This window comes from Alligator sinensis, unplaced genomic scaffold (assembly GCF_000455745.1).
Source record: "Alligator sinensis unplaced genomic scaffold, ASM45574v1 scaffold787_1, whole genome shotgun sequence".
NCBI classification, from domain to species: Eukaryota; Metazoa; Chordata; order Crocodylia; family Alligatoridae; genus Alligator; species Alligator sinensis.
Genome location: NW_005841911.1, coordinates 3,159,083 through 3,184,383, shown reverse-complemented (window position 1 = coordinate 3,184,383; position 25,301 = coordinate 3,159,083). Strand labels below are relative to the sequence as shown.

At 40.2% G+C, this 25,301-nt stretch overlaps 1 protein-coding gene across 10 annotated transcripts in view; it reads right to left on the bottom strand.

The window, feature by feature from the left end:
• Positions 1 to 976: 976 nt before the first annotated feature.
• LOC102371371 (multiple epidermal growth factor-like domains protein 6) overlaps positions 977 to 25,301 on the bottom strand; it is a 316,432-nt gene continuing 292,107 nt past the window's right edge. For 9 of the 10 annotated variants that reach the window (XM_014517486.2, XM_025198034.1, XM_025198038.1 and 6 more), the window contains 9 exons: positions 24,159 to 24,290; positions 18,839 to 18,967; positions 16,352 to 16,477; positions 14,665 to 14,793; positions 13,236 to 13,364; positions 12,681 to 12,809; positions 11,614 to 11,742; positions 6,226 to 6,354; positions 977 to 5,658 (listed from right to left, as the gene is read on the bottom strand). In XM_014517486.2, the coding sequence (XP_014372972.2) occupies positions 5,624 to 5,658; positions 6,226 to 6,354; positions 11,614 to 11,742; positions 12,681 to 12,809; positions 13,236 to 13,364; positions 14,665 to 14,793; positions 16,352 to 16,477; positions 18,839 to 18,967; positions 24,159 to 24,290 (1,067 nt within the window). In that variant the 3' untranslated portion in view covers positions 977 to 5,623. Of the gene's footprint in view, positions 5,659 to 6,225; positions 6,355 to 11,613; positions 11,743 to 12,680; positions 12,810 to 13,235; positions 13,365 to 14,664; positions 14,794 to 16,351; positions 16,478 to 18,838; positions 18,968 to 21,678; positions 21,757 to 24,158; positions 24,291 to 25,301 lie in introns of those variants that run through there. The other variant, XR_003092868.1, reaches the window with a different exon arrangement.

Genomic DNA, 25,301 nt, shown 5'->3' with positions numbered 1-25,301 from the left:
AGAATGGAAAGGTTAGTGTAGCAACTCACCTTAATCCCTTTTTTGAGAGGTTTTAACATAGCTTCAGGTACAAAAAATTGTTGAGTTGGTTGCAGGAAGTGCTAGGTGAAAATCTATAAACAGTGTCACACAGAAGGCCAAAATAAATGACTATGATCATTCTTTTTTCTGGCCTAGAACTGTATGACATCAAGAAAACTATAACTTATGAAAAAGCATCCTGTTATCAAACTCTGTTACCTAAACTCAGTTTAAGAGTTTGTGTGCACTGAAATTTAAAAATAAACCTAAGCCAGAGAAGCTGTTCTCCCAGGATCTATTTAACAATATCTGTCTACCTATTCATTTTTTCATTTGACAGCTTGATGTACTATTCGCCCTTTGTTACATATTGTGAGTTCAATCTAGCATGCTACTTCCAATTAAACACCCCGTACTTACTGCATTATTTGGCATTTAGCAAGCGCATATGTTCCTTTACTTCTTGCCAATGAGAGAAGACAATACCCTTTAGGTGAATGAAACTATTTGTATGGCAAATATTAAGCTTTGGGAACTGTCCAAGAGGTCTGATGGGAGGCTGCAGGTGTATGATTTCAATGCCTTCAAAGTGTGTAATACCCAGGTCTTCCAGAAAGACTGCAATCTGTAATCATTGTCTTCAGTTTGGATTTATGTAACTACATTTTTTCTGATGCTACCATAACCATAGGCTCTGAATACCAAATAATTCTGTTTATCATCTAGAAGTTGTTCTGGTAATAGATCTGTGTGTTTAGTCATTTATGTATACATCATTTTTCTATTATTTACATAAAATCTGATCCTACTTACACTCAGAAGTAGCATAATTTGTGTGGACTCATTCTGAATTTATGGCAGTGTAACAGATCAGAATGTGTTGTGTGGCATAACCCCCTTAAAGAGGATCAAAAAAGAGAGAATGAGAACAAGTTCTATTAACACATTTATAAAAAACTGGCATCATTTAAACATGTGTACACCAGAAAATACAGTACAGCTTTGAATAACATCTCAAGTATGCTTTGAGTATAAATTGACAAAGACATATTATTGCTATGCATGTGCTTATTAAATGCCATATAAAGAACAGAATAAACAATTTATGCTTTACAAATCTGCTATTATTTATTTACCACTGGCTATTGCTTTAGAGGTTTAGAATTGAAAGCTTTGGCCTTGCAAAGGGATTAGATGGTATGATTATTGTCTTGCATGGAGTTCTAATTGATCAAAGAGCCTCCGCGTGGGGCAAGTGTCTGTGTTTGGGATCCTTTCACAGTACTGAGGCCTAATATGGTATCTGACCTAATTGCACAAGTTTAAAAAACAATGGGGTAGAGGGTTTATAGCTCTACAGATTCACAAGATAGCATAGTTAACTCCCACGTAACTCCCATTTACAAAAATAGGAGAGATTCCAAGACTTCCCTTCTCTTTGATAAAAGAATAAACTCTGAACTAAACACGATTACTTTGTCATGGTTAAATCAGTAGTATTAACCAATGATGCTTCCAAAAATGTCTCTTTGCATCTTATGGAAGGGGTAAGAAGGTATAATTTGCATATTTGTTCTGCTGGCAACTTCAGACACTGTGATGGCTATTACTTACACAAACAGAAATCTGCAGCCAATCAAAATAATATGGTTGGCAAGAAATCTGGGCAAACTTTAATAGCTATGGTTCTTCAACATAAAAAGGATAAAAGCAGAGCAATAATTTTTGGCACTGAGGAGTGCAGAATTTTAAAAATTCTGATTGTTTTCCTATGAGTATAACATTATAATTACAGAAGTCTAACCTAAAACATGTTGTTCTGGCTTCTTGTGCTCACTTAGAATAGAATTCTTCTGGATTCATTGAGTTAGATTCTGCTCATTTATACCAGTCTAATTCTGGAGTTACTTTAGATTTACAACAGTGTAAACAGAATTTGGTTCAGAGACCTTTACTAATCAGGATCACAATTCATTAAAAATATGGTACTGTTTTTGTAACAAATACAAGTCATTGGCCACAGTTTGACAAAATGAGCTTAATGGATGCTAACTTTCCTATGTCAAAAAAGCTCATATAGTTTAATGAACAACATTATGTAGGCATTTCATTGTTGGTAAGTCTGTTCATCCCCAGAGAGAGGCAAAACCTCCATTTTTGACATTCCAAGTAGGTTTCCAAACACTATGACCATGAATAGCTAATAAAACAAGAGTCTTGCAAAAACTAGTTTTTCGGTCCTGAAAAAATTGTTGAAGTCTGGAAATTTTCACTAGTGAAAATCTAAAAATTATTTCAGCCCAGCGAGCTTTGTTATGATGTTTTCACTTTCATTTTTACTTTAAAAAATTGTTTTTCTTTTACTAGCATTCATATAGCATTCATTTTGAAATAAAAAAGCTATTTCTACCCAAATGGGAAGGTGTTTTTTTTTTAATGTTGAAATGGATCTATTTGGCTTCCAATACTGTAGTACAGAATCAATATCATTCACCTTTTCTTAAGGATTTTTCTTTGTATCTTAAGTGTGTAATTGTTATAAAAACAGTACATACAAATTCTTTATTCATTTATAGTACATATTTACAATGCTAATATTAAAGTATTGTGCAAAATGTAAACAAACATATACTTAAATGGTTTGGTATATAGTAAGAAAAATAATGCTTTAAAAACACAGATTTACTTAAAAATATGGCTTCTTAAAGTTTGCTTCTTTAATAAACTGCTCATATTACATTTTATTATATATCAAAACAATTAACACTACATACTCTTATAAGAGAGGATTAACCAAAGTCTGTTCGTTGTTCTTCAGGTAATCAGTGAACAAACCAAATATTTCTTCCACAGACTATTAGTAGCATCCCAGATGAAAAATACTGAACATAACATGTTCATTGCAATAAATATGGTTTCTTAGAACTATTTACTAACCAATAAGTATACTGGCAAAGTTAAGGGCTGTCCGTCACTCTTGCCTTACGTTGTAATTCTCCAGCAGTTAAAAACAGGGCATCTGATTCTTTTCCTGTACAAATCTTATAGACTTCATTCACTTCATTGGAGTTACTACTGATTTACACCCCTGACAAAATGAAGTTTGTGTGTCCTTAAAAAGACATGTAAGATGGTGGTAGCTAGTGACGCAGGCCTGCTGAGAGCTACCTGTTTCTGAGTGGTTCTAGGAAATCACTAATTCTAGTCTCCCCCATCTCACTGAAAATTGGGAATAACTCCACGGATGTCCACACAAGAAAACTGGTGGGATATCAGACTTAGGTCTTATGATTTTCTGTCTCAAAGCACAGCTGGTTAATTAGCTCTGTTACAGTCACAAGGATCATTACTGTCTTTGGAATGGGTTTCAATAGCAGTTAAGTGATGGATAACAACCATCATACTTCCATTATGCTTGACAAACCCCACCCAAACCTCTATTGCTTCTAATGATCCTAGTTTCAGCTCAAGTCCCAGGTGAGCATTAGTGACTTGTTACTTACTAGGCAGCTAATGCCTTCCTAGAGCTGTGACAGGAGAAGCTAGGAGTGCTTGATATTTAATCTGAAAGACTGAAAGAAAAGAAAAAGAAAACCATTATTGCAATTATGACTTTTAGGCCACATGCAATCGACTTTCAAGAAAGCCTCAGGAGCAGCACTGGGTCACAAGCTCAGGTCTGCTCAGTATATATATTGCCGAACTGCCAGGCTTTCATGTACCCTAGCAGGACTGAGTGGACAGGGCTTCTTTCCCAGCAGTGGTCCCAGACTTGGCAAGGAAGCAGTAGCTTTAAGATGACATTGGCCTTTTCCTGAAAAGTAGCTATTTGTTGTGGTGCATGAAGAGGACTGAGTACTAAAAACATGGAGCTCTTTATCCTAAAGAGTCTAAGGATTTTATACGTCTAAACACTTTAAAGAAAATTCCACTTCTTACCTAATCACACAGGAAGGTTCTTACCCACAAGTGTATAATTTCCAGAGTGGAACAATGGTAGAGGCTTAAATGGTACACTTAATCTTTCATCCTTCTTGGTTTAGGACACTAAAATGTAGAATATTATTTCTTTATAGTTACTTAGTCTGATTGTTAAGTGAATAACCTGTCAAAATAGAACCAGCCATTTTTTTCAATAACCACGATGATGTGTTCTCAGTAACCGAGGCCACTGACAGACGTTAACAAGAAGGCGCAAAGGGATCTGATATGCAATGCCTACAATTATGTTCCTTGCCACGCCACACCTGCATGGCAGGAGACACAACTGTGGGATCAAGCATCAGATCCCATCATGTCATTTTGCTGGTGCAGGGGAAGCCCCGGATCATGATCCCAGGCTCCTGCAGCACCAGAAATCTTTGCTGCTGGGCTAGGAGCCCCATTAGTGATCAGAGCTCCCAGCTGCAGGGGTACACTATATGCTTTCACAATGGAAAGCTCCACTCAGCGTACAGGGCTCCTAGGCACAGGAGTGCAGGGTGCCCCCATGGCTGGAAGCTCTGCCAGCGGTTGGAGCTCTCAGCAAAGGGCTGGGGGGGGAAGAGGGGTGGGATCTCTGTCAGTGATTGGGGCTCCCTGCTGGGGGAGGCCACATGTTCAATGACAGGTCTGATAGGAACCAGTGACAAAGTTATTACATATATTTTGTTTTATAATTTTGACACTTATTCCTGGTATTATCACACTATTAATTGAATAAATGTGTGGCCAGGTCACTACTTGAGACATGATTACCAGTTAATTATCTCTTAAGTATAATGTGTTTCAGGGGCCTGAGAACTTAAGTTGAAAAAATGTTGAACCATTTAAAACACCCTGAATGTTAAGTCTTATTTCAGCCAATTAGTCAGCTTCTTCTGCCTGTTTCCCCTCCCATTAAAGACATAACTTTCTCTGTGATGGAAAGGTATGTTCTCCCAGAGAGCCACTGAATAGTTTGCTCTGATAAACCAGTATAAGCTCATCTTCCAGGACAGCAATATAATAAAAGCCAGATAAAGTCCACCTTATCCTTTGGAAGATATATCACGTCTATAACAAGATCTAAGCTTGAGACCCATCAGTTAGACAAATTCAGAGAAGAAATATGCTGTAATTGTTTTCACAGCAAGGCTAATTAACAACAAGGGCTGTGGTGGATGCTCTATCATGAGCAATTTTTAAATTGAGATTATATATACACACACACACACATTTTAAAGACATGCCATAGTTTGAGGAAGAATTAAGTCAGGGAAGTCCTGTGGCTTGTGCTATACACAAATGGTCAGACTACATGCTCATAATAGAAACTACTGGCCTTATAATTTCATGATATCAACATTAATTCCAGTCTGATTGTCAACAGGGTTTAGAAGATCACCAGTGTTTGGTGTGGCTCACTGTCAATGGGTCTGTTACTTCTCATTGTGATTGGGATCCAATAGCCACTGTAGTCTTCCAGGAAGAAATATGCATATTTCAGTACAGTTCAAGCTGAATCGAACAGCAGTTCTCATATCCAAATTTAAATACTATCTGTGCATATCAAGCAGCCTGTTTAGTAGTCCAAACATTACTGTTGTTGATGTCTTGGAAAAATACTTCCTCTTTCTTGAGCTTATTCTTCATAAGAAGGAAGCTTTGCAGGGCCACCTAGAGAATTAAACAGAAACAAACATTATGTAATTCTGAGATATAATATAGATTAGCCAATTTGCTCTTAATAAAAATGCCACCTTCATCCACAAGTAGAGGACCAGGACTAGGTTATGACAATGTCCTAGCACAGACTGAATAAACAGCCTCAGGAATAATAGCTAAGCCTCTTGCATTTAGAGGTCCCAAAGTATTTCCCAAACTAAATGCAGAATTGTCTGGTAACAAAGGGTATTTACACACATACTCTGGGAGTTGGGGGGAGAGTGCTTTAATTAGAACAGCTACGAGTAATTACAGAGTGTCAGAGCAGCCTCCCTGCACACGTATAGGTGCCCAAACAGAATGGTAGTGGAGTGGGTATTGTGAATAGCTCACATCAGTGCAACTCCTCCATGGGCCTTTGCTGCCATGGACCCAGAACCTGAATTACACTGGAATAAGCTAGTGAAACCCACAGGATAAAAAGAAGCTGGCCTATTACTGTCATTCTCTTCCAACTCAGTATAGAAACTGCATACATTTTTCTATTAAGAGAGGTCATCAACCTCTGTTCGACATTACCTTCTTCACATGTTGGCCCCATCCACTTAGAAGGGCACCTGCACTTTCCATTTTGAGGATTACACTGGGATTTGTTAGCACACTGGCATTGTAGAGAGCAGTTAGGGCCGTACTGGTCTGACTTGCATTCTGGAAAATGAATATATTTAAGAAATGTTTAATACACAGATTTTAAACCATAAATAGTTTTGCCACTGAGCAACTTTGTCCCATTGAAGAAGAGGGTCTGGCAAGAAAAGGAAGAGGAGGAAAAAAGGGGAGGAGATGGGCAACGAGTGTCCCAACTGGCAGCTACAGTCCATTAGAGAACCTCAGTGTAAGCCCTGCCCTCAACAGCGGTTGGGAAATGGAATAGCAAACCTAGCGTAAAACTGGCAAGTATCAGAATTTCAGGGAAAACACCGTATACAGCATGAAACTAGGGATATTTCTTTCAAGAAATCATAGTTCTTGGCTTTTTCCACTGGAATGGGTTCAAATCCAAACCTCTGTGAGGATTTGTGAAGTGGGAGTAAAATGTTAAAGCTCTGTTGAGTTCAGATGGTGGGATGAACATAATATTGGCTATTGATATTAGTTCATTGCAAGCGGCTGAAGATTTGGTTAGAGAGCTCATGACCATTTTGCACCCTTCCTTGCTCTGCTGTCAAACTCTCTGCTGGTACTACGAAACCTAACTGAGACCCAAAATGATGTTACAATGATAAACAACACATGTTGTGGGGAACCTGGAAGCCTATACGTGTCCCTCACCATCAAATCTGGCCAATTCTTTGTCCAAATGTCTTAAAGAAACTCCTGTTATGGCAAAAACAGCTTCTATAAAACCAGCACATCAGAGGCTTGGCCATCAGGGAGTCAGGGATTTGTTCAAGAAAGCACTTTCAGCATGTACCGATTTACTGACTTTCAAAATTCTCCACTACCAACGTTGGCTCTCTAGACATGTTGTAGTTAAACCCCACACAAGCCCAGTCAAATTGAAAATGATTTTGTACCAGCCATTCCAGTAGATTTTATGCCAACTTTGTGGCATTTTATTTACCTGATCTCCCCAGACAGGTAAAATATCACTAAGTTTTTAATTATCATCTATTTTCATTGTAAAGGATGAATGAATAGGTTTCATGCTTAGGCTCATAAGCTTTATCACGATTTTTCAAGGTACTTTATGCACGTAGGGTAGATGCTTAGAAGAACAGTTAGCAGGAGGTAAGAAAGTGGGGTCCTAAATAAATGATAAAGAACAACCCTACCCACCTCCCAAAACCCACTGTAAACATATAGGATCTTTCACTTTTACCACATCCATCATTGTATAAATAAAAATGTTTCCCAGTGCCATTTCAGCTGCTACCCTGATGTGTGGGGGAATTCTTAACTTGGTCTCAGAGACTTAAGTCTTTTCAATTAGGAAATGTTATGAGACAGGGTCTCCGTGAACACCTCTGGACCTGATTTTAATTTATGTAATACCACATTTTCATGTTAATAACAATGTCTATTTAAGACATCTGTTTGAAAGTCTGCAATGTTAATTTACCACAGAAAAAGAGCCCCCATAAAAGTCTGTTATATCCTCTTTTCTTTTTAATTAAGATTTTGCCTGTTTAATGGGTGCTTTACCAGAGTTCAAATTAAAATCAGGCCTTTTATCTTTATAGCTGCTGCATAGTCACAGCTGCTCGCAGTTATATCACAGATGAACTGAGCCTAATTGAAAATAAAAATGCAAATAAAACCTGCCCCATAACATAACAGTTTTTTTGTGGATGGGGGTTGCTATAGCTAATTTAAGAACATAAAAATTACTCCTATCGCTTGCAAGAAGCAGATATTTTTCTCCCATTTCTGGTGCTAAGCTTCCCCCTTGTGTTTCAGTCTTGCTTCCAGACTCATTTGGAAAGATTTTTGGATTCGTGCAGCCTTACTCACTGCATAGTGTGGTTCAGTTGCTCATTCAGACCACAAGGTCTGGAGATTGAGTTACTTTGATTTTGACCACAGGACAGTACAGCAGGGGAAACAAGTCATTTTCTTCTTGAACTCTTTTGGGTTGTACCAACTCTTCGGTTCCTAGCAATTAGTTAACCTCTCCTTCTCATTGATAATATGCTACGTTTGTAAATGCTTCATGCGGTCTCCTAGGAAAAAAACTGGGGAGACTGTCCCCCTGAAAAGGAGCTCTGGTGTTCTACAACATTGCAGCTCCAGCTAAGGTCTCAAGACACAAAACTAGATACAGTCCTTCTATCTTTCCTATCATTTAAATTTGAGGCCTGATTCTAACTTTTACACGTGTTTTTAGATGACTGGGGTCATTCCATTTATCTCTCTAGTTTCTTCAGAATTCTTCAGCATGACGAAAGGATCAGAATCTGCCCCAAGAATTTCAACTGCCATCTGTGTTCTCCCACAACAGTCATGATTTCATTAGGATACAATTCTTTTGGTTTTCTCTGAAACAAAATTTTCTCGCCCATTTTATAATCTTGGTATGCAGGAAAGAATTCTGTTTCCCTGGGCAAATCAGGCTGCTTGCAGATGTTTAAAAAAAAAAAATTAAAAATGGCACTTTAAGCTCAGTGCACCCTCGCACCAAGAACAACGCATGCCTAGAAGAGTCATCGTGCTAGTTTGACCCTGTTTGCCCAACCTCTGTATAGATTGGGCATTTCAGCAGGGCTTTTTTGTGCCTTTAGCTAATTACTGATTGAATAGGCTTTAGATAAAAGCACCAAAAAGTCCTGTTGAAGCACCTGATCTATACAGACACTGCAAAGCAGGGTTCAACTAATGAGATTCCTCCTACATTAATGTGCTGGGTTTTTTTCCATGCCTGTCAGCACTTTCAGTTACCTAACACACAGCCCAAGTGATATTTATAAAAGGGGACTTTTACCATATTTAATTTCCCCCCAGCTTGAAGAGGGGCGCGTGTGCTTGAAATCTTGCAAAGGAAGATAATTTTTTTTGCGATTTCTAATAAAAGGTATCATCTCTGAACCAAGAGTTATAGATTTTTGCATGTATAAACCAAGGGATTCCACTTGGAGTCCACTGACTCTTTCCTGAGCTCTGGACTATTGTTAAGAAACAAACATCATCCACTTTCTCCCACTCTATGCCCAGGGACCCAATATAGTCATAACCTAAGTTTACAGCTACAGCCCAAAGCCAGCAGTACCTGTTGCCCAAGGGCAATTATCTGTGTTTCCACACGGGGGCAGGATTACAGATTCTTGACTATCTTTACATTGGCTGGCAAAGCCCTGCAACTACCCCTGCACAATGCATACATAAACTCATTCATGCCCAATTTGCATGTCCTGAGAGAGGCTCCCCTGAAATCTGAACATTCATAGCACATTCTCACTCTGTCCTTTCATATTATGCAGTGGGTAAAGCATAGAAGAACTGATAGATTAGGTATGCAGAAAGAGTTAGGGTAGTCACCATGTTAGCCTAAAGTCAGGCAGAAGCCAGGGTATTTTTAGGTATGCTCCACAAACAGTTTTCCTCCTGCTATCTCAGTTTAGAAATAGGGATGTAAATATCATTAAAAAAAATTATCTGTTTAACCTTCTCTAATCATGTCGGTTAAACAGTTAATCAACAACACATCAGCTTGGACACAGCTGCTGCTGGGAGCTGCTCCCTATTCCCTTTGATGCATGGGGAGGAGGCAGTAGCAAGCTCCATGAGACAGCAGGGCCCACTACCCACAGCACAGCCTATGAAGAGTTATTAGGCCACCTGCTGTTTTTCCCTTTAACCTCATAGGCTATGCGAACTCATTCCCACCCACCCCTCCTCCTCGCTCCTCCCTTCCTCCTGCCCTGATGTCTTCTAGTTCCTGCTGGGGCACCTTGCAGCTTAGGAAGGTGTTGATAGCAGTGCAGTTTATAGTCATAAGAGACTAGTGTGTTGCAGGTGTATGCGCAAATATGCTACATCAACAGAAACCTTTTTTATAACAGTGCATGTTGTGGACCAGTAGGGGTGCCCCTGCGCTAAGCCACCCACCTCAGTGCACCCGACTACCTACCAAACTCCAAGCGCCTCCCTTGGGATGCCTCACATCTGGCCAACACCATTCCTGGAGCACACCCGCAAGCTTGGGGTAACCGCTGCCACCACCCAGGGGTCTGGACTGTTTCTGGGCCACGTGCCCCCTGGGGTACACAGGCCTAATAGACCTGGAGGGTGCTGGAGCCACTGCAAGAACTTGGGGTGCTTCCTTAAGCCTGAAGCACAGAAAGTAGCCTCCCTGAGTCAGCCAAGCATAGGAACTAGAAAAGGCATGCCCAATCCCTGTTCCAGCAAGTCCACCATGCTTGTTATAGTGGACAGTTTTGTTGGTTAAAGGGTAGGCTTGGTGAAGGCTACAGGATAAAGAAGTATCAAAGAATAACCCAGAGCAAACAGTGTCAGCTTAGTAGCTGGTTGACACGCTTCTACATTACAGTAAGCCATATATCTAGATAAGTTCCAGGTAGTTTACTCACTTCAGTATCCTGAGAGAGAGACAAAGAGTTGCAGATGTTCCAGTAGCTGTATGTGACTTAACATGGCTGCTGCCCCATCTCCGGAGGCATGGGTGACTGGTGCCTCCTGAGTCAGGAGGTGCACTTGCCCCCCTGACAGGACAGTCAGCAACTGGCAGACTGGGAGGGGGGAGGGGGGAAAGAGCCCCCCCATGGCCAATCTTGCCAACCTGCAACTGGCAGTGGCACGCCACTGGCACATCCAGGTGTGCCACTGGCACTTCTGGGTCAGCGGGATTGGCCACTGTGGGGGGACTGCTTCTCCTGGAGCACTCCCTGGCCAGTGCTCTCGGGGTGGGGCACCAGCACTCTTGCCTGCCCCCCTGCCCAAGAACGCTGGCTGACAGGGGGTCACCAGCACTCTCATGGGGTGCATGTGCAACCCCATGCATCCCCTATGCATCCCCACTGTCATGAGGAGTTTTAGCTTATATGGGCCTTTTGACATCACCTTTGAGACCCAAACAAGGCCAGGTGTTGTTTGATGCGGACCCATAAATTTAAAAAACATCACTGGTCACCTAAGAGAGTGACATGGGCTCAAGTCCCTGCCCCCATGCCATGAGGTCAGGGTTCACACAATAGATAGGGGGAGTTCTCATCCTCTACCTGAAGTTCCTCACATCTGCAATAACCCAGGACAGCCAAATTGACAGACAGGTGAGAAAATAACGGCAAGGAAAATACCTAATAGTAGTGAGTGGGAAGAAACTGGGATGGAATTCTTCCACAGTGCTAACCCTCAAGAATGGCACTGATTTAACTGTAAGAATTTGTAAACCTAGACAGAGGTACAAAAACTATGTATACACCAACCCTTAGAGACATTTAATGATCTTACCACTGCCACATCTGTCTCCAGTCCTGCCAGGTGGGCAAAGGCACTTTCCAGTCACTGGGTCACATAGAGCTACTCCTCCACACTCACACTGATACTGACATCTGTCGCCAAACCAGCCCGGTTTACAGCCTAACAAAAAATAAACTAGTTAGATGCTTTGTACTTGCAAAAAATGTTGTCTTGTCTGAATCTTTTGTGTGCATCTCATAGGACAGTTTGTGAGTTCTGAAATGAATCAAGAGACGTAGCATTTACAGCCTCTCTTTATGTGGGTTTAATCTAATTGAACCTATCATACACCTATGTAATATGCCTAAGGACTGCAGTAATTAGGCATTTCATTGTTAAGATGCAGTTATCAGAAGATTATTATGCAATGCAAACCAATTTTAATGAGACATAATAGCATTTTCATACGGCACTGATAATCTTATTTGATAATATACATTTATTTATTATAATCAGCTTATTTAAAGCTGGTAATATAAATGTATTTAAGACAATTAACATATGGAACTCACTGCCACAATATATCATTGACTTAACAGTATTCCTAATGACAAGTTTAGAAGTTATGGAAATGAGAACATCCAGATATATAATGAGCAAATAATCAAAAGCTTTTGGGGTTTCAGGGTAGCATCCAAGCTCTGACTTATATGTTTTTTTCCCCTGCAATCAGAATTTTTGATACCTCTCTACTGCAAATCATTGTTGCCCCTTTCTCTAAGGCAGAAGGTATTTGCCACTGGTAAGAACATAGTGTCAGGGTGGTATAAAACATCATGGAAAAGTCTTGATAAAAGATGTCATTGTTTTTCTTTGGGAACATCCTTTTAAACAAGAGGAATGTTAGAGCATGATAAATATGTTCAGGTAGTGGATGAAGATATTCATTTGGATGCTCTTTGTACAATAATTAACAATAAAATGCTTAAAATAGGATCCTAAAATATCCATTTTTAAATATTCTTTGTAAAACACAGAATCAAGAACCCAAAATACCCAAGCAGTCCAAATCTGTGTGTACTGACATTCATTTTTTAAAATAAAAAATTCACACATACCTTTTTCACACTGGATCCCTTGATAACCTGCAGGACATATGCATTGTCCAGTCACTATATTGCAACTGGCTCCATTTTTACAGTCACAAGAATGAAGACAGTTTAGACCAAAAAATCCAGAAGGGCAGCCTGGAAAGTAAAAATGTCAAGATGTTATTTTGATTTTGGGAACAAAGTCTACATAGAAAATGTATAATACCCTCCTGTAGCCTGTAGTTCACCAGAAGTCCCCAGTAGTAATAACAGTTATGGGCTGTTGTTGTTCCACAAGGTATTTCAGCAGGTGTATTTGTTTTAAACTCATAAGCAATCCTGTTTACTGCAGAGAGACTGCTTATGTGTACAGAGTTACATACATCCCTAAACTGAATCGGGGCTCCAAAGAGAGAATTTCTGAATGAACCTAGGAGACATGCAAGTGACTATTCTGAAGACTTATGTGATTGCTGGAAAATAGGCTACTCAGACTCTGGCATTAGGGTCCAGCTACACGGCCCTAATGCAAAGCTGGAGTTTTGCAAAGCTGGGTGCAAAGCTGGATAGCTGTCTACTTACTGTGCTCACAAGCATGCCCATAGTAACCTTCTGGACATAGGCAGCAGCCGGTAAACCTGTCACAAGTACCATTGTTCTGACATGAGCAGCGTAAGTGGCAGTCAGAGCCATATCTACCTGGAGGGCATTCTGTTAAATGAAAGAACAAAAAACACCCACCTCTTATTTATCCTGACTCCATACTGAAAAGACATTGAAAGAAACGACCACAAGTCACAAAACATTTTGCAGAGCTGAGATAAATATTGGTTGTGAATTTCCTCTCCTCAATGAAACCTATCTGCTTTCTGAGTTCATGACATTTCTTTACAATTGGGAACAATTTACCAAAGTTCTGTGAAAAATAGTTTTAATTCTGTGGACCTTGTGCAGCCCTCAAAAGCCACTTCCTTTCCACAAGTCACATTTGCTTAGTTGTCTGTTCATATGCAAGAGAAACCTTCATGGTCTTAGGAAAATAGCACCTTTTTAGATTTCTTTTTGCACTTACACTAATATTTTCTTACAGATATCTATAATATATAAAAGCCAACTATTTTTTTGTAATTTGTTTTGTAATGCCTATGAATGCTGGTAATTCCCATGAAATGTCTAATGGAAATAGAAGGAACTCAGTTTCAGCCAAAACAAGATGCATTTACACATACAGGCCAGAGTCCTCCTATTAATGAACTAAATTTACCTCAACCTGTTCAAAGCCAAGCCATGCAAATGTGAACTTGTGTCAGTACAATCAACTTACTTATTTCTGCAGCACTGTAGCTGCTCCATTGCTATGACATCTTAAATCTGGAGCAGATCACAATAAATACATATTGCTGACTGCTTCCATGTCTAGCTGCCACTATTAGTATATTATTATGTATATACTGAAATCAGCATGATTACCCAAATTTGAGGTTTGTGGGTGGAAGGGACAGAACAAAAAAAAGACATATTTTCTGCCTTAGCTTTCATTGTCATATTACCTAATCACTGGAGACAGGTGCATGAGAAGTTCTCTTTAGAAAAATACAGAAGCACACTCAGATCCTTACTGGTGTGAAGCAGCCTGGCTCTCAAAATCAGGAAACTAGGTTGATTTATGCCAGTTGAGCATCTGGCCCAATATTTCTGCTATTGTGTACCAACCATGAAAAATGTAATGTTGCTATTTCACTTTTGAAGACTGTAATCAGTCCTTATTATCCAAACCTCCCAGTGAATCTACTAGAGTCATCTCATTCTTGCTAGTCCAACCTGGATTAAGAGTTTTCCATAAATTCGTTTGTTAGGTTTAAAAAAACCCAGGATACTACAGTCTTTTGGGTAATTTAACACAAACTTTTACTTTCAAGAACATTAATACATATAACGACAGTGACAGTATGTAATAAAAGCTGAGACTAATGCTAATTACTTTTGTCAAAACAAAGAGAAAAAGAATTACCTCTCTCACAATGACTTCCTGTCCAGCCAAGACCACAGGTGCAAGACCCATCCACATGGCTACAGATACCACCATTCTTACAGATACACATTCGTTGGCAGTTAGGACCATATCTTCCCTGGGGACACACTACAGTAAATTAACAAAGGTTTTTAAAACAATCAGCATCACAAAACAGATCACATCAAAATGGGGAAGATGTGAACTTGAAAATGTCTCTTCAGCATATAATATTGCACTGAAGTAACACTGTACTGGGCCTGGTCTCATTTGTACACCCTTCTGTCTTGTGCCAGTTAGCACTTCATGCCAGGCCTTTTCCTTGCCTTCTGCAAAGGCCACATCCAGGTGTTACTTTTCTACCAGGAGAATCACTGCTCTACTGGTAAAAACTACCAGCATACAAACAGTCATTCAGTTTCTCCCAGGGGAAACATGCCTCCTCTGGGATAAAGATGTCTCAGGTTGAAACCTAGAATATCTTCTTTATGAGAAAAACTGTCTTGAAAGACTGAATGCTTGTACACTCTCCTCCTGGTCAGGTCTTGTCTGCAGTGGGGCAGTGATCCCTGCCTCTCCCCAGACCACAGTTTAGGGAATGGGCTGAGGGCTTTTCCCTGCTGCTCCCCTCCCCTACTGGCAGGGGCTAGTGGGCGAGGTGGGAGAGTGGACCAGCCACCTGCTGCTCTACCACTAGAAATATATGCTGGGTTGTGGCCATAGTCTCTTCACCTGAGCTTCCCTTCATACCTTCCTCTCTCACCCACTTCTTGCTTGCCTTGTCCCCTCATTTTTCTTCCCTTGTCCTGCTTCTTTCACTTTCATTTCCATTTAACTTATGCCGTCCTGCCTCCCCTCAGACCTAACACGATTCTTCTTTCCCTCGTATATTCCTTTCTCTCCTTGCATCTCCTTGTGTCTCTTTGCTCTCCTTGTGCCCCTTTCCTCCACCTCTTGTAAATTTTTTGGAGCAAAGAATTTTTTTGAGCATAATAATGCCACAGTGCCACCTTCTTTTTTAGTCCTTAGGCATTACCATAACATATATATGAAATTATTAACAACAATACTCCAACATTGCTCTCAGGCAATATTATGGCTCTCGGGCCTTTTAGAACTAGAAGTTGTCATTATTGCCTGAGTCCTGTAGGAAATCTATATGAAATTCTGCATAACGTTCCCTTTCGCATCCACAGAAGAGCAGAGGAGGGAAGTCACCATCATGTATACCACCGAGAAGGTAAGGCAGGTAGACACTTGCAGCAAGCAGGTGCTGCCAGAGGGAAGCTTTGGCTGGGGAGGGCTGTAGGAACTGTGAATCCCCGCACACTCAGTCTACCAAGAACACTAAAGCATGATGAGACTTTGGGTTGTTTTGGGTCATCCTGAATGTTTCTGTTTTAATAAAGAAAAGGCCTAAACTAAGGACGTGGAGCCATGCACTTGTTTGGAGCATGATTTCACATCCTCTGGCTGGTTTATCAACCCATCAGTTTACTGAGGGCTATACCAAAAGACACATTTTTGCTCCAGACAAATTAGAGAGCACAGCGATTACTGCATAGGACAAAGTCCTAGCAACTGTAAAAAACAATTATTTATTTAAATGCTTGGTGTCGCAGTTTCTTTTTGTGGGTGTTTATAAATGCCGACACCGACAAGATGACCGTGGTTCTCATTCTGTTACCTTGCTGACAATCAGGTCCAATATAGCCGGGTGGACAGTAGCACTTGCCAGTCACTGGGTCACACTGTCCTTTACCACATGAACACCACAGACTACAGTCCTTGCCATGACGGTTTTCAGGACAACCTAGAGAAAACATAGACTTTTCTCATTAAATGTCCAGAACCATATTTCTCACACACCCCTTTTTTTTTTTTTTTTGTTTAAATCAGGCAAAATTCTTGCATTGTTTTGAATCCAAATAAATTCCTTAAAAAAAATCCACAGGGCTGCTTGCTTTTTCCTTCCTAATTTTACTTGACTGTTGGAAAGTCTTATCAAACATCCAGTGTGAAAACATGGATGCTTGCTATTTCCACATCTAGGGCACATCTACATCTTGCCCTTCATTGCTGTATGGTGTGCTATGGCAACATAGCAATCACGTGAGTCTACATGTGTTGGGCAACTACTTTGCTGTAGTGGCACGCTAAAATGGGGGAGCACACAGCTACAGCCAAGTAGTAGCAAAATCTAACCGCGTGCTGTAGCAATGTTGCCGTACGGCAACATGTAGATGTGCCCCTGGAGTAGCATCCTTGTCTTTTTCAGTTAGTGTCTGACATTCGCTGGTCGTGTTGAAATGATGGTTCAGGAATTGTATGAGGCAAGGATTTTTAGGGTGATATCTTTTATTGGACCAGTTGCATGGCTGTGATAAAGTTAGGCCAGCTCTCTAATGTAAGACATTTTTTCATGGGTTTGAGGAGGGAAGCAACCACAGTGGCCATCTTTACGTGTGCTCCAGGGGTGGGGGTGCTTTAATTAGAGCAGCTCTGAGAGCCACTCTAAAGTGCCTGCAGTATCTTGTGCATCCATTGTTCTGCACTTCAAAATAGCAACAGGGGTGATAACAAGTTTTAGTTAAAGTGTCTCTGCCATTTTGAAGTGTGGGGACGCTGAATACATGAGATGCAGAGGCTGCTGGAACGTGCTGATTAGCATGCTCCAGCAGACTTGATTAATCGAGTCTGCTCCAATGTGCTGTAATTACAGCACATTGGAGCAGCATCTCCACACTTGTACAGGCGCCCAGCGATTATTAGGAACAATTTTTGCCTCCCTCCTCAGAGCTGAGGAACAATGCTTTGCATCTGAAAGCTGGACCAACTTTATCCCAACCATGCAACTGTTCAAATAAAGGATATCACTCTAAAAATCCTTGCCTCTTTATCATCAGTGTTCATTTCCTGAACACTGATGATACCTTTGCCAAAGAGAAAAAATTTAGATTACCACATGTATTTCTGAAGAACCTGAATTGAACTGCATAAAGTAATAGAAGAGATATAACTGAAACAATTTTTTGAGGGTAAAGCACTATACATTTGCACTTTAAGGGTTGCACCCAGGTTGTCAATGTCCCAATTTCATCAGCAGGCAGTACACCAAGTGCTTGTTTTAGTGCTTTACTTAGTGCTGTGGATACCTCAGCAAACTCCTCAACTGGATGGGAGTTCTTCAATTCCTTCTTCAACCCCAAAGATAAAACCTGCCATGCTGGGACTGAGCAGAACAGAAGTATGGGGAACGATACTGAAAAAGAAAGTTAGGAGAGTTTGGGCAGAAAAGAAGAGCCCGAGTACCTCTTTCACATTGATCTGGCTCGAGAAGCAATTCAGGTCCACAGGCTACAGCCCTAGTAATGGTGGCCTTGTTTCACAGACATAGGGCGCATCTACACATCGTCCCATGGTGACATATGTTGCTGTATGGCGTGCTACAGCAACGTAGCAATCACCTATGTCTACACGTGATCACCAGCTACATCACCATAGCGACGTGCTCCCCGGGTATAGTGTGCTGCTATGGCAATGTAGCAGTGAAATCTACCTGTGTGCCACGCACATGGCACAGAACCACCCCGACTGAGCTGTGTTTTAGTACTTCCAAAAGGAAGTACTGAAGCACAGCGATGTGTAGATGTACCCACAGAGAAGGACGAGAGAACATTTTGCAAGAGAACTTCCAGAAATATGGAATTATGGGGCATTTATATGCATGCTGTGGGTGAGGCAGGGGGGCTTTAATTAGAGCGGCTCTGAGAGCCGCTCTAATTAAAGTGCCTGGAGCATCTCATGTATCAGAGTCCCCGTGCTGAAAAATGGCAGTGGGGGCACTTTAACTAAAGTTAATCGAATGAGCTTTAAAGCACCCCCATGGCTCCACTGATGCTGATACACAAGATGCTGGAGCGTGATAATTACCACGCTCCAGCAGACTTAATTAATTGAGTTGAGTCTGCTCCAACACGCTGTAATTACAGTGCGTCAGAGCAGCCTTGCTGCTCGTGTATATGTGTCCTTGATTTGCTCTTCAGTCAAAGGCTGGTTGGGACCTGCTTGCTTCTACACTGATGAGCTGTTATCCTAAGTAGTCTCACATATAACTAATTTTTATATAAGCAGCACATGATACATTACATTATCTCAATGAACACTGGCTTACTTTTACTACAGTCGGCTCCAATAAAGCCAGGAGGACAGTCACAGGTTCCTGTCATAGGATCACAAAGGCCTCCATTGAGACATTTACATGCTTTCTGGCAATATGGGCCATAGGTTCCTTTTGGACACCCTGTTTTAAAATAGGAAAATGCAGTTAGGACATATTGCTAGTTTGACCAATAAGTTCCAAATGTGGTTTTTCATCTTCATTCCCTATCATTTTAGCTGCTCATAAACCATCAATCCTTTAATTGTATTTTTTTAAGTTTAAGCAGCAGAAAGTGAAATTCCTTTCTAACCTATGGGTTTTTTTTTCTGAATTGGGTTTTTCACTGCACTATCTGAGGTAATCCCTGGTCTGTAAATGGAAAGTTTTGCAAATATGCAAAGAGAATATCAAATGGAATATTTCAGTAGACTCAAAACTAAGCACAAAACTTGTAATTCATCTTGATAAAAAGAAACATTACCCTATAGTACTAGTAACCCCAGTTAAGACTGGGTTTGGATGTAATACTGGGGCCATCTTTAAGTGTGGGTGAGCTATCCATGGATTATTATTCTGACTTTGTAAAAATAGGCTTTTTGGATAATAGGGAACATTTATATCATATTTTAAACAAGTTGTGGAATGGGGATTTATTATTTCCTTCTGTGGTTTTATTTATGTCCACAGGTCCATTTTTAACACCAGTGGCCAAGGACAAACACCTACCTTGCTCTTATACCCCACTTCAGGACAACAGTTCTAGGACTTGAGATCTCATTTATACCAGGTGTCAATCCGAAATTCTAGTAAAGTTACACCCACATAAAACTAATGTGAGAATCAAGAATCTAATGCTTATTGCACCAGTAGAGAACTAAATTAATACTCCTAATGTTCAAGGTCAAACTAAGGTCCCTACGAACATGAGGACATGGGGCCCCATTTTGGCCTTGACTTCTTTTACTTGGAGTGACAGTAGCAGGAAGCCATCTCCAAAGAGAGGCAGGAGCAATGGCTTGGGACTACATCCAGAGAGAAGGATAGCAGTAACGCCCTACTTTCCTAAGAATCAAGAGGGTAGTGCAAAGGTGGGAGGACTGGACTGCATCATACTCTGAGTCCTCTGCAGTGGGAGGCTGGCAAAATCCTCAGAGCGCAGAGTCTTGGATTTAAAACCATTGAGATGCTTGGGGAAATTCACCACTCTGAGCTACTGTTTCAGGTTGTCCCAGTTACTCTCCACTCAGGTTACTCCTTTAACCATAGTATTAAGTGAAAAGTGAGTGTCTGCAATAAACATACTGCTCCAGGAGTAAGGCACTGGCTTCCAGTACTTGTAGCTTAACCTGGCCTTGTTAATATTGATTTCTAAAGGGCCAGAATGTGCCTGCCTTTCTCCTGTGCCCTGTGTCGAAAGCAACAGAAAGGTGGAAGGGAAAGCTGTAGCTTGTCAGGAGTGTGAATACCATTTTAGACCTGCTGTGTTAAGGGCAGCACTACAGCCCTTTATAAACACAATTCACACTGCTAAAGGCTGCCTCCTTGCTCCTGAAAATGACATTTTTACTTTTCTCCACCAAAAAACAGGAAGCCTTTGGCCTTTTGGAAATCCCTGGCTAAGTAAATGTTTGGCTGCGTCCTACTAACAGATCTCTGCAAATCTGTCTTTAAGGAGATTTGGTATTAATAATGCACATGCCTTTCATGGGTATAAAACCATGATCTATGTGAATGGAGCAGAAATTGCTGCTTCCCTTAGCTGTTCATTCTATCATCTGAGAACAGTGAATGCAATCAGGTTATCTTTTAAAACAAAACTGGGCACTGGTCTCTGCCTAAGTCAGGATATCAGATTCACTTGTCCACAGAAACATCTGTTTTTACAGCATATAGATGCCTTGCCCCGCTCCAGGTTCTTTTTGCTGAATACATTGCTATCAGTCTATCAGAATAGAACATCTGCACATTATGTTGGCCACTTCCTACTTAAATATGCTAAAAGAGATCCATCCTGTGCTGCAAATTTTATAGAGTAAAAGTTGCTATTTTATATGCACAGAAATATGTCAGTTCCTAGCATTCTTGGTTTGTTGTAGTGTTCATTTAATAGCCACCAAGAAACAACGTTAAGGACACACCCTTGTCTAATGATTTCATTTTGCATCTTCAGTGATTTTCTTCTTACGTCCCCTCCCCCTTCCTTTTGGTCATTCTTTGACTTTTTCCTTTTTTTTTTTTTTTTTTTTTACTGTTTCACACCCCCAACTGTGTTGTTCTAATCCCTGGCAGAGGTTTCAGAATTGTTTTTCAGCTCAGGCAGATAGGGTTTCTCTCATAAGTAGCAGAGGTTGCCATAATTCATGCAATTCTTCCTCTCCCAATGTACTTATCCCTTTTAACTTTTTTTTTTCATTTCAGTTCAACAGGGAGCAACACAAGCAGAGCAAACGCATCTGCTGCGACATTCAACATAATTATCAGCAAGACTTGCTCATCTGTTACTACTTTCCAAGACAGCTTATAGCCAGACAGCTACAGCAATTTACACACTATCTTGCCATTTAAGTAGGCTATGCATCCATAAAGAGGTTTAGCCTCTAACCACTAGTTATCTAATAAAGACATTTTCTAATTTAACAGTTTCCTGTGTATCTGAGTTATGTTTTTCTGAGAACTGCAAGAACAGCAGCCAGATTTCAGTCATTTCCTGATCTCTTCCTTCTAACTAGGGAGCATTTTGTCTTGAGCAACTGTTCCTAAATCCTTCCATACCAACAGCATATACTATGGGTGTCCTTATCAATACTGCTAGTTGCATTGTCAAAGAATACACTAATGCAGTGCCTCATTACCTAGAACTGGAAAGTCAATCAGTAGACAATGGGTTGGGGACGTCTTTCTTGCTCAAACTTCACCAGGCTCAATTACATCTGTAAACAGTTTAGAGAGCTGAGTGTTTTTGCATCTATTACAGCCACTTTTTTCTTTCTTTCTTCTCTCCCTAATTTGACCACATGCAGGCAAACTTGCTTGTCCACTGAGTTATGGACAACTGATGGGATTCTTATTACTATACTTGTCTGCTTCCTCCATATCCTGCCAAGAGACTATTTCATTTCTTCACCCTCACTCCAAAACTTGAGAACATGAAAGCCCAGTTGCTCTTGGCTCCTGGAGCATTAACTTCTCAGCCAGCTACACCTTTTAAGGATATTTTCCTGAATCTTTTTGCACAGTACTATATGAAAGCAGTTGCTGCCAGAAACTGCTTCCAGCAGCATCCAACCACACACTGACTGGACTAAAGCCAGCTTGACTTTCATTGGGAGTGGCTCCCGATACTAAGTCCAGTTTTCCATAATACAGTGAAAGCTTCTTTAGTGTGGGATAGATTAGGTCCAATTCTCATCTTAGTTACATCAGTGTGCATGCAGAATATAAATAAATAAAGCCAATAAAGACATTGAAACAATCCCAGTGTTAAGATGATATGAGATCAGAAACTGATCCTAGAATACTTGCAAGGGCTGTTCCTACAACAAAAGTTATCCTAATTTTAAAGCAATCTGGCTACATTCCAACACTGTGCCACTGACTGGTCAAAATTATTGAGCAAAAAGTATAAAACAAAAGAAGAAAGTAGATGTGAGGGAGCATTCTCTCTCTTTAAATTCCTATCCTAGAGATCAAGGCTGGCCCTTTGTTTTACTAGACATAAAACTTAAACAAAATACAATTGATTCATAGAGAAGTAGAAGATACTGTGCAGCTCCAGCCCTTCTGAAGAACGAATAGGTCTCATCAAGAATGAATAGGCTTCATTTACTCTGGTTTAAATCATTCCTCTAGTCAAGACCAAAATCCCACTTGATTTCAATGGGGCCCACATTTCACTCTGTAAATATTTCTGCTAAATCATAGCAAGTCTAACTGCCTTAATTTTCAAATTCTAAGGCTAAATTTTGAGCTGCTTATTCCATTTTATTTAGGGAAGTTTCAATGAAATTGTCAAAGTCTGGCCACTTGTACACATACATATTGACTACTCCCAAAACAGCCAAGACACTAGTAGTCAGGGCTTCACATCAACCTTGACTCAATATATTTAAAATGGCACTGTCAAGGACTTAAGCCCTCGAGTGTTCATAACTTCAACATTGATTATAATTAAAATGTCAAGGGCTTGATTCTGATTTTGTGTATATTAATGTAAATCAGAAGCCAGTAATATTGTACTGGTATAAAGCTGATGTAAATAGGAGCAGAATCAGACCCTATCCTTTTTTAAATATAACTTCTGTTAGCATGATGATGATATGGATGAAATCCTGTGAAATGGGTGAACCTCTTATCTACTTCCATTCTAGTAAGCACCATTCTAAGCACCATTTTTAACTCTTGGTTAGAGCCAGATTCATTGCTGTTGGTTTCAGTCTCAAAATCATTGTCTAGAAGGGCCACAGGTAGAGCTCAGCTGATTTCTTAGAAAACATGGAGGAAGATCAATTAATGTTTGCCAAGGAAAGAACGACTGAGCTTGAAAGGAGAAAATGTTTCATTCTTTAGAGGGATATTACAGACCACAACATAAAACCCCCCTAAATTAAAGCTGTAAATACAACAGTAACTGGCTGTCTCCTTTTGGTCGCTTTAGTATGTGTTTTTCCTCAGTTGCCACATTCCACCACAAACAACTTTATTGATCTCCTAAAATATCAGTGTGAGGTATGTGGATCTGGGAATATTTTTTATGATGGAATATGCAGCCAATTGGCATTTGGTCCTTCATGCTAGTCACTAGTTTTCAATCTAAAATAACAATTTGTTTAATTTGATTGTTCCTAACAAGACCATGCAATTTAACTGACTTTATGAATCCCTTTAGATTTATTGCCAATTGCACTCTGTTGTTTTATAATAACCATTTGTCCTTACATTAGCACTCAGAGCTTTCGGGAAGCATTTTGGCTTTGGTATTTTGAGGGAAGAGAGTTATACCATATCCATATGTAGCTGCAGAGGAGATGTGTATGTGCAAAACCATGCTCATATTACTTCCCACAGAGGGGCCTTAAGCAAAAATGACTGGAAAAATGTAAAACATTTGTCTCTAGGAAAGAATCCTCATTCCTACAAAAAAGTGCCAATTCAACTAGCCTTGCTTAGAAAGAAAAAACTTTATTACTGGAAGAGTCTCATTCAAGACTGAAGATATGGAACCCCTCACCCCCCCAAAAAAACCCCAAGAATCAATCATTCCTAATTGATTATGCAAACTTTTTCTTTAAAAAGAAACACAAGAAAAAAAATACGAAGCCTGAATTATACTTACTGAGGTCACAGTGAATTCCATAGTAACCTGGTAGGCAGGTGCATTTGCCAGTGACTGGGTGACACTCCTCATTTTCTGCAGAGCACTGACACACACGGTTACAGTTCTTACCATATGTGCCTGGTGAACAAGCTTAGAGACGAGGAAATGTAAACCAATGAATTAAATTTGTCTTGGTAACTATAGCATTCACACAAAGAGAAGGCTAAAATTTATTTAATAAGATCCCTGCCTACAGAAGTATGTTGCCCTCTGGGACTTGAGTTTTATTAAATTTACTTGGGGATTACTTCACTGTTTGGTTTTGTTTTGTTCAGTCAATTTGTACCCAACTGTCAAGGGCCAGCAACAATTTTCTTGTCACTAAAGAAAATCATAGGGAGATGTCAGGCAAAATTGACTAAAATAATAGTACAATTCACAGGGGACCACATGTATGGATAAAGACATTGTACCTTGTGCAAATGGTTTAAACTTGCAAGACTGCTTTAGCGCAAACATTTGTACGCAGTGCATTTTGTCATTTGTCAGCCATGCTGCCTACATGTTTCTATCTGACTACATCTCAATTTTTATACGGGTGTTCATTTCTGTACCTCAGCACCCTCACAGCAATATTTAGACCTGATCCTCAGGTGAGGTAAATTGGTGCAACAAAATATACTGCAATGGTGCTTATTATAGCTATTTATCATTATTTCTGTTCCTTTTAACATCAGGCAACCCTGACTGGGGATCATGCTCTATGTGGGAAGCATCAAATAAAGCATTTAAAGCTTTTAAGATCAATTAAGGACATACATATTAACTGAAATGTTAATGTTAAAAATTATACTCAAAGCAAAGATTTTGGAAATTCTGCAGTAAAGCACAAAATAGGAATTATAGAGCTGGGTGGGATCAAAGTGGAAACATAGATTGCTTTCCAGGGCAACTACAGAATGGCTGGGGGTTTTGCCACATTCAGTGATGGCTATTAATTAGGATAATAAAGATAATTGCAACCCAGCAGAACTCTGGCAGGCAAGAATGGAATCTGTTCTCCCACCAGCAGAACCTAGTGGAGGGCAGAGGTGACCCTACTCTCTCCCCTCTCACAGGACAGAATTGCCTACTGGGCACAGCAAACAGAGCTGAAGCTGG